Consider the following 10,000-nt stretch of genomic DNA (forward strand, 5'->3'; position numbering starts at 1 on the left):
AGCGGCTGCTAAATTTGTTTAAGTAAGCCCAGTGAATGCGAACAAAGCGCTAAGCTGAGGACGCTCCTCACCAGTGGCCGTGCCTGTTCAACTCGGCCATTTCTGCGCTTGGATTCAGACTCTATTGTCTGCATGAAGAAATAGTTTAGTTCTATACCCCCCCCCCCAGGTGCTCAGGGTTTATGAATTTGTTTGCTTCCCTCAGTGACAATGGCATCAGCGAAGGTCTTCTTTTGTTGTTGTTATTGCAGTGCACAATGCCCCATATGTACAGACGCTGATAAAGGATGCTGGACAGACTGAATACCCTTGGCCAGTTGTGTGTGAGCTAGACTCATTTATTCACCAGGGAATCTAATGGATGCCATTCTGTTTTGTTTTTATTATGTACAACACAAAATAAGAAGGTTTTAAATAAGAATTCAGGGAGACTGTGAGCCCTTGTTCCATTAAACTTAAATGTGCATTTTTTATTTAAAAGGTAACCCCAGAACAAAAATGTCTGTCAATCACATGCCAGCAACAATTGAGCAGACACATACAGGTGCATCCTGAGGAGGAAAGCACGCCTGGTGGTGGTCTGTCCGTGGAACGCCTGGCCTCTTGCTAGTGCCCGCTGTACCTGCAACAGAGGCATGCATATTTCAGCCTGCCCTATGCTGGCTCTGTGTAGAACAGCCTTTGCTTGCTCACTTTACAAAGTACTGCCCCTGGCTGTTTACTGTGTGGGCAATGAGGTTATACACAGGTTTAAAGAATGGACTGATGTCCAGCACAAGAAGGGTGCAGTTTTGTTCTGACAGCCTTCTGCTTTGATACTTGATGATATTTTATTTCTTTTTGCTTTGTGTTTTAATGATGATGAAGAATTATATTTTACTCTTCTTAACCATTATTGATTTTGTTTGTTTGTTTGTTTTTGTTTTTTATGTCTGTTTAAATGAAGACCATACATCCTGCTTAGAGGAAGGTGTTAAGTGTTGGATTGTGTTAATGAGTGTTATATTAGTAATTCATCACTCAAGATTTGAAATGAACATTTAATGAACAACAAGGTATTAATGTCGCCATACTGTATACTGAGGTGGGCATGGTTTCCTGGAGTTGTACACGTGTGGCCAGAATCGCACCAGAGGCAGCAGGTGAAAATAAGGCCAGCCTTATTGTATTCGTTCTGAGTGGGTGGCTTGCTGGTAGACTTTGCTGGAACTGACATCTCCTTCCTTTTTGAGTTGGCCTGATGCGTATCCGTGCTCCTCCATAAACTAACAAAGATGTTTTACACGTGGAGAAATAGCAGACATCAAATATGGATTTCTCTGCATTGCAGAATGTGTAAATATATCTTCAAATGCAAGGCTGTGTTTTTTCTGTTTTTTTTTTTCCTTTGGTGCGGGGGAGTTGGGCTCTTGTCATAAAGCGTAGTTCTTCCATCAACTGATCAATATGTTTTCTGCCTCTCCCCTTTCAGAGGAGAAGACGCAGCTGGTTCTAAATGTCGACAAACAGCTTGAAGAAGTCAGAGAGCTGGTGGGTCTTTGATCAGTAATTTCTACTCGCCACATTTTCTAAATAATAAATTTGGAGAGGAAAGAAAAAAAACCCATTTCCCCACATAAACAACACCAGTAATGTTGCCGGTGACATGAGACACTCTTCATGTGGATGAAGGCTGCTCTGTGCTCACGGTGTGATCACGTTCTCATAATGTGCTTTTAACTGACACCACACGACACATCTCACACCATTACTGGCAGAAGGCGGCGCCGTGTCAGACACCAAACGCGAAAACGCGTGCCGCGTATAAACGGCTTCTGGCTTTGTCCCACCGTGCCGTGTTGATTGGACACTGTGAATCCACTGAGTGCGCGTGGATGCCGTCAGCAGGTGCCATGCTGAAGGCTCGAGGAAGCAGCATCTCCTGATATTGCTGGAACTATAGCACCACCATCACCTTTTTGATGACTTTTCCTCACAATCGTAAATAAAGAACTGATCACCTTTCAGAAGTATTGTTTCAGTTATGGGTGTCCATTTAAACTTTTTTTTTTTTTTTTTTTTCCCCCCCATGACATTTTCAGCTGAATGATAATCTGCCAGTATGGTTTCTTTGTCAGTGAAAGCAACATCATTTAATAACAATATTTGAAACGCAGTGACTTGACCGTCACGGCAAGTCTGACATGTCTTTATGTTGCGTGAAAATGAAGTGGTTGCAGACTGAGCTTTTGAGAGAACTGAGCTTGATTCTTATGCGCAGCTGGAGCAAATGGACCTGGAGGTGCGCGAGGTGCCTGTCCAGAGTAGGGCCATGTACAGTACCCGTCTGAAGAGCTACAAACAGGAGATGGAGAAGCTGGAGAAGGACTTTGTGAGTACAGGACACCAAGCACCTCCATCACTCCCTGACCACCTCCTCCTCTTTGCTTCATTTTGTTTACACACACACACACACACACACACACACACACACACACACAGTATTTGTGTGTACTCCCTCACTCTCCAAAACGCACAAAATCTTTGAAGGTCAGCAGTGTGCCCACTGAGGTTAATTCTGCGTGGTGTTATAAAGCTTCCCTGGGCCCAGGGAGGATGGCTGTGCTCCTCCTCCATGTCCTTGTTTAGTTATTCATAAATTGTACCTGCCTGTCCAAACCTCACCCCGCACACATCAAACCTTAATGAAGCAACCACTTTGTTGCTGGTTTAACATCACTGTGTTGCTTCACTTCACTGTTGATCGTGTTTCGACCAGTACTCAATCATTTCTTTTACATGGCTGTCCTTCTCAGAGCCGTATTCAAGAAAGTGACACCAATTGATCTGAAATCTAATGTTTTGCGGTGCCAAAAATTGTAAGCAATGATTTTTTTCCCCCACCTATATGATGTGAAATCTTAAAATCATGGGGAAAATGTAATTGTTTCATCTTATTTAAATACTTAGTTTACTCTCAATGGGCTCTAATGTCTTTGAATAACTGCCTATCTACATATATACACACACGCACACCCACCCACCATTGTGCCATCTGTGGAAATGTGGGAAATTAATCTCTTCTCTCTGAAATTCAAACTTGTGCATTAAGTCTCATCACAAACCAATCCCCTGTGCTTCCTTCATCTCAATCTGCTTTCCAACCCGGCACCTGTAGCTAATTCCAGGTGTGCTTGATATCAATCACCGGATGGCAGCAACATCAACAAAGAGTCCAAAAAGCAGGAAATAAACGATGGGATTTAAGAAAAGGATCTTTTGCCAGTGATCTGATGCTGCGCTGCTGAGCCTGCTAGCTCGGCTCACAGTGGAGATCTCTCTTCTCAGAGAGGCCTCACATTCCTCACCATGGGCATTTAATTGGCTGATGATTAATCTTTAGCGTCTCCTTCTCGACTGTTGCCGTGGTTAATTATCATGCAATTAACACCTGCTGCGCAGGGGTTTTGCACCACATTCATGTTTGCATCCCGTCAGCCCCCAGTCCCCGCAGCCCAAAGCTAAGCTTACATGTCCGCGATGCCGATTATTGTCTTGTTTTCAAAACCTCAGATATTTAGGTTGCTGTGTAGCTCTTGTGCTCTCTTTGTATGTGAACCTAAATATCCTTGACCGTTTTCAAGACATAATAAGGTTTTTCTTCTTGAAGAGGATGTTTTGGTCCAGACATTGGGCCTGTATGTTTTAATCTAGGGAGCAGATCAGAACTGTGGTGACTTTAAAATCCCCTCTTTAAACAGAGTCATTTTCATGTTGCGTCAGTAGTTTGTTTAGCCCTCTGTCCGATTTAAGACCATGTCAGTCTGTTAGGCGTTATGTCCCTCATGCTAGTTTTAGTACAAGATAATAATTGGTCTGATTTAAAGCTGTTTTTTCCCCCCCCTCCCCTCAGAGCTTAAGTTTCGGAGAATTTGAAAGATGGCTCCCCCCTGAAGCCTCTGTTGATAGTAAGGCCTAGCAACTTGTCCTAAAGCTGAGAGATTCAGCAGGACTCTCAGAAGTGCCAAATGCTTTAGCGTGGATCGCTTATCCTCTCTGCCACGCAACGTGGGCTCACGCGCACACTTCTAAGAGGTGTCATGAAAAAGGCCATCACTTCTTCTTTTTTTTTTTCTCCTCAAAAAAGAGGAGGCTTTGTTGTGCTTCCACGGGAAATCAAGGCCCTGTCCCGGCCTTCCCCTCTCCCGGCCTCCCTGGAGTGTCTCCCCCCTTTAGCCCCGATCACATCTAGTCGTTCACCCGCGGTTTGAAGTCTTCCTGCCGTCGCGATGGCCAGACTGAGCCTTGCGCTCAGCAGCAGACGGGGACGACTGGCTGACCCTGCAATTCTGCCATTTTTTTCCTGAGGAGAAAAGAGAGAGACCGATATCAGAAGGACATCCCGAAGGTATGTTTGCTTCATGATGGCTTCATTTTGATAATGGGGGCAGAGGGTGTGAAAGCCAGGAGCCCCCGTGGAGGCCATATATTAGCAGGAAGAAGAGAGTGTTGGAAAAAAAAAATACACACACACACACACATCAGGTTCAGGGACCAGAATCACATGCCTCTTAGCAATGCTTTTGATCTGGCAGAAGAGCACCGTAATGGAAGTATAATTGAATGAAGCTAATTGGGTAAACACACTGCATCTCTTCAAAGGAGCTGACCAAGTTTCTCCAACCTAAGATCTCTTATATGGCCACAAGGCCATTCACAGGGAGCATCCTGCCAGTGTGATGAAGAGGGTGGATTTTGTGCTCAACCCTATTTTATTAGCATTTATTTGGTCTTTATTAGGTATTTACAGATGCACAGATGCTAAACTCTGCATTCTAATAAAATCCCATTCGCATGGGAACAAGGGCTAATGATTAATAAACGGATAGCATTTTAATGCAAAGAAGAGCAGTAGATTTCTTTGTATATTCTTTGAACGGCTTCTTCATCTGTATCTGAGCTTCTGCCAGGGTATGAAACAGCAATTTCATAGACTTTGTTCTCTTTCTGTGTAAAGCATGGTGGATAGATGACGAATGAATGAATGGTTTCCACGTGGAATCTATCAAATTAAAATAAGGTCTATACTGTACAGTGTTTCAGTGCTTGGCACTTTCCACACTGCCTGCCTGTGGCGGTATTATTTCCACCTTTCCCTGAACAGCAGAGGGCGACATTGCTCAAGATATCTGGGGACATGGCACGTCAGTGTCACTGGTTCTTGGGCATTTCCTGATTACAAGGGTGTCTCCTAGCTATTGCTGCTGCCTCCAAACAGTGCTGCTCTTTGAACTCCACACTTTGACCTGCGCAGAAACTAAAGCCCAAAAAACGGCCCACGTGGCGTTGGGATCAGTGGTTGCTTGGGTGCTTGGTTGAAGGGTAAAAATGCCCACAGACGGAGCTGTTGGTGAACACGTGAATGTGTGTTCAAACCTCTACTCTGTAAAAGCCTTCTGAACTCTTAAGTGCTGCCCCAAGCGTTTTTGGTGTTACCCCTGGCCAGACATCTGGTTGTAGCTTTTGCCCGAAATTACAGCTCTCACAGGTACAGATTCCACATATATTTTAAGAGCACATGAGGCTGAAGTCATATGAAATTATTTGTATGTCTTGATGTTACATTGACAGTAACAGAAGGATTGCACTATGGTGATTTATTTCTGTACTTCGTTTTGGCTTGATATATTATTCCCATGTTTTCATAAATTTGCGTTATAAAATTACATCCTAATGTTGGTATACAAAGTGTCAGTAAACATAAAGAAAGCTCAAATTATTAATTTATGTGTGCTGCTTAAGTACCAGTTGTTAGATTGTATTATATGATGATGATGATGATGCATATATTGTAATGAAGCAGCGTGATATCAGAAATGATCTGGTCAGTAGCTGTCGCTTTAAATACAAGGTGACACAATGCATTAAAAAGAATCAACGTCACCTGTGTTTTTTTAAAAAAAAGTGTAAAATAATGTAGGTGCAGTGATATGTGCACGATTATTTTATGCTACTCAAAAAAAAAATCTTTAGCGCAACCAGCATTTGAAATTATATAAAATAGTTTACGTTCTTATTTTATGATGCCTTTATTGAATTCTATTCAATTACTGTTGGATATTAGAGTAAAATTAAAAGTAGCTGTACTGCCCTGCTTTCACTTTTAGCAGAACAGTTCCTTCAGAATTGCCGTCTTTTGTTTTATGCCATGGGGGATTATTAATGTTCTCATCTATTAATCTTTCTAAAGCATTTATTGAGCCAACCATCCTTGAAACACTGAACACAATTTATTCTCATGATGTGCCGTTGGATTAATTAAAAATGCATTTTTCTGTGAGTTTGTGTAGTCTTGCTGTTAGCCAATTACAAATGACCTTCATATGAATGCAAGAGATTGATGTTAAACTAATATGCCCTAACGGCCGAATATAAAAACATCAACTGTGATGGATTGAAAAAGAGCCCATTTTCTATGTCCTTGTAGATCCTAATTTCTTTATTCTTCAACAGAGCTGAGGAATGGAATTTTGGATTAATTCTCAGTTTGCTCTTTTTAAATGATTACTGTTCCACTGTTTTAGGTCAAGGGTCCTTGCTTTTTTGTTTTACTCTAAAACTACAACAGTTGAATTGACATCACCTGCTTAGCTTGGTTTTAGCAGACAGGGTGACCGAGCCAGTGATGGCAGTCAGTGCTGGTTTACTTTCATTTTAGATTAAGAGTCAAAGCCACTTATTTTTAAATCCTTCTGTGTAAAACCCATCAACTTAAATGATTGGCAAAGCACATTAGTATCTTTGGCAAATATACAGCTGTGGATATTTAAAATATGACACTGTTACTCTATGATAATTAAGTACTTTGAATTTAGAATATTTAAAGTCAAATTTTGTTCTGTTATACTTTATGAATTTCATATTTACATTTACATATTCATGTATCTAAAGACATGGAATTTTTTAATCATACTTTTTATATGAGACTTTGGACTTTGAGAACAAGTTTTATGTGAACTTCAGTAGCGCTGATATACATGTTTTAGATGTTAGAGTTAGAGGTTTCTGTGTTTTGCAAGTCTTAAATAATCCTTAATTAAAAATGCTTTTATAAGTACTTTAACATTTACCTGCTATGGACAAACTAACTTTAGTGTTACTTACTTAATTTGAGAAGTTCTCGGTAATGGTTCAAGATTTATTAGAACTTTTATTTTCCTTGTAGGGGTCACTGAAAAAGTTTTGAAATTGCCTTGATAACCCTAGAACATTTGCTACTTAGAAGTTCACTTTTAATCATAGTTGCTGTAGATAACATGTGCCTTTCATTTAAAGGCTTGTTTTAGTATGCTATATTCTGCTATGTACTCAGCATGTTTTGCGAACAAGACTTTTGGGCCTTACAAAATCAAAGCAGGAGTCTTGCCTCTAAGAATCCTTGTCTTGCCGTCATGTACATGCATGAGCTGAAAGTTTGGCTGTGTGAATCACCTTAGATTAGAACCTCACATGTATTCTGAAAAACAGTGATTGTATTACAGTTTTGTACACAGTAGTAATGTCTAATTGATTTAGGTTTAGATCGCTTCCAAGGGTTAATAAATCCACTGTTTTGCTAAAGTCCAGTAACACTCTCTGATAACAAACCTAATACGCTTATTATGGAAATCCCTTAAATTGGCTGTTCTTTTGCAAAGATAAAACCATTTTAGACGAGGGGAAAAATATCAGTCTTTCCAATATACCTTTTACTGGTGACTTGTTTTACCCTGAGGATGCTGTGAATTGGCAGAGGGAAAGCTGTGTGTAGATAGCCGGAGATGGGGATTGTGTGCTTTGCGAGATCAGTTCTGTGGCGCATGGTGTAATCCCAGTGGTGGGAGGATGATGAGGTGAAGGACTGTGTCACTCGGAGGAGAAAATCAACTCTCCATGGCTGGAAATGAGAAGATGATGCACTTAATGAGAATGGGATGCTTTTTCTGAGCCAGTGAACCAGCAGCCCCTTGCAGAAACACCGTGCAGTTTTTTTTTGTGTGACCATGTTGCATCATTTTCAAATGTTATTCTAGGAATGTATTATACATACAGTGTATCTCACATATTACTAATTTTCTAAAGATTGATGTTATATATTCTGTGCGAGGATATATGGGCCTTCCCTGTAGTGGTTTAGAGGTTGGGCTACGTTGTTTACACTGTATATGGTCACTGTTCCTGATCAGATAATAGTGCTCCATTTATCTTTTTTACAGAGAGAGTCTGAGTGACACTGATCACTGATATGCAGGATTTCATTGCTTAGGACAGTCGTGTGTGTGTGTGTACATAGATGTGTGTGTGCGTGTGTGAGGTAGACGGGAGACAGGAGAATCAGACGTAGCGGAGCTGTCTCCTCTCTTGGCCTATTCCTACCACCTGCATAAACTGGAAGTGACATGTGACACCCCTAGAAAGGGAGAAATTGACATGTGGGACGAAAAAACGTGACAAAAAAAATTACATTTGCCATACTGGCTTAAGTATGAAAAACCATGAAGTATTTATGAAATGCATTATGAATCATTGTGTGTATGTGTGTGTGTGTGTGTGTTTTTTTTTTTAACTTTTCTTTTAAAAAGCACATTTTGAAGGGAGCAGGAAAACCTAGATGTCCCAGGCTGCTTTGACAAACCCAGGCTCTTCCTTCTTTTAGTGTAATATATTTACAGGGCAGATGAAAACTAAATGATTTCAAAATTTCCCACTCAAGGGACATTTATTTTCCTCTGACTTAAGTGCCTCTAATGAGGGCCATGGAAACTGATGAGAGGGTTCTTTTGATTGTCTTAAAAGAAAACATTTTGGCTGGAGATCCAGTTTGAAGCTCGTGGTGGAAATGCACTACAGTCTTGATCAAAATTATATACTACAACACGTATCAAATTTCAGTTTTCAGCAAGAGGTTGGCAACCTTAAAAAAGAAAAAAAAGAAAAAAGGAAGAAGAAAAAACACAGAAGAAAGGAAAAAGTTTCTATAGACAGAAAGACCAGCGAGTGAGCTTTCTATAGACAGAAAGACCAGCGAGTGAGCTTTCTATAGACAGAAAGACCAGCGAGTGAGCTTTCTATAGACAGAAAGACCAGCGAGTGAGCTTTCTATAGACAGAAAGACCAGCGAGTGAGCTTTCTATAGACAGAAAGACCAGCGAGTGAGCTTTCTATAGACAGAAAGACCAGCGAGTGAGCTTTCTATAGACAGAAAGACCAGCGAGTGAGCTTTCTATAGACAGAAAGACCAGCGAGTGAGCTTTCTATAGACAGAAAGACCAGCGAGTGAGCTCCTTTCATTTTTCTCCCCTAATGCAGGTCTTTTCTGTCTTGCATTTTAGTAAACATATGTAGTGTCTGGCTCGCTCTTGCTTTTCTCGTTTTCTCAACCTCTGTGTGCAGGCAGAATATTTGTTGCTGTAGTGAACCTCCCTTGTCTCTGACCTGCTAGCTGGTTATTTAATTAGTTTACAACTTATTGTTTCTAGAACAGTTAGACAAGCATTATGTGTATACAATTGAAGTAGCAGGTAAATACACTTTTTGTAGGGGATGGGAAGGAGTTAATAAACCATGCATTCGTCCCCTTCCCTACATATTCCACTAATGTGCTACAGAGAAAACTGCATACACCATTAGGGTGCAAATGCCTTACAATTTGCATTTGATATTTGATAATCTTCAGACAGTCTTGTTTTAAAGTGTGAATGAAGTTCAGCCGGGGAGGGTGAAGTTTATCATATTCTGGCTATGCATAAGTTGTTGTTGTTTTTTTTTGTTTTTTTTAAGCATTCTTAAATATATAGCACTAATGATGTCAGTAAGCCCCTGTGTCTGTTTAGCATTCATATGCTAATGACTTGACCATTCAGCTCAGACAATGGCCATGCTATAGAAAGCATCACTAAGACGGTATTTGGTGTATCCAAGCTCACCCACCCACATTTGCACATAATAATAAGTGCAAATATCTTTGTGACTCTCAATGTGT

At 40.8% G+C, this 10,000-nt stretch overlaps 1 protein-coding gene across 8 annotated transcripts in view; it reads left to right on the forward strand.

The window, feature by feature from the left end:
* Nucleotides 1-10,000, forward strand: part of vti1a (vesicle transport through interaction with t-SNAREs 1A) — a 105,789-nt gene that overhangs the window by 4,429 nt on the left and 91,360 nt on the right. For all 8 annotated transcript variants that reach the window (XM_035533517.2, XM_081697092.1, XM_035533518.2 and 5 more), the window contains exons 2-3: nt 1,472-1,530; nt 2,261-2,371. In XM_035533517.2, the coding sequence (XP_035389410.1) occupies nt 1,472-1,530; nt 2,261-2,371 (170 nt within the window). The remainder of the gene's footprint in view (nt 1-1,471; nt 1,531-2,260; nt 2,372-10,000) is intronic.

This window comes from Electrophorus electricus, chromosome 15 (assembly GCF_041902795.1).
Source record: "Electrophorus electricus isolate QZ-2024a chromosome 15, ASM4190279v1, whole genome shotgun sequence".
In the NCBI taxonomy this organism is placed as follows: domain Eukaryota; kingdom Metazoa; phylum Chordata; class Actinopteri; order Gymnotiformes; family Gymnotidae; genus Electrophorus; species Electrophorus electricus.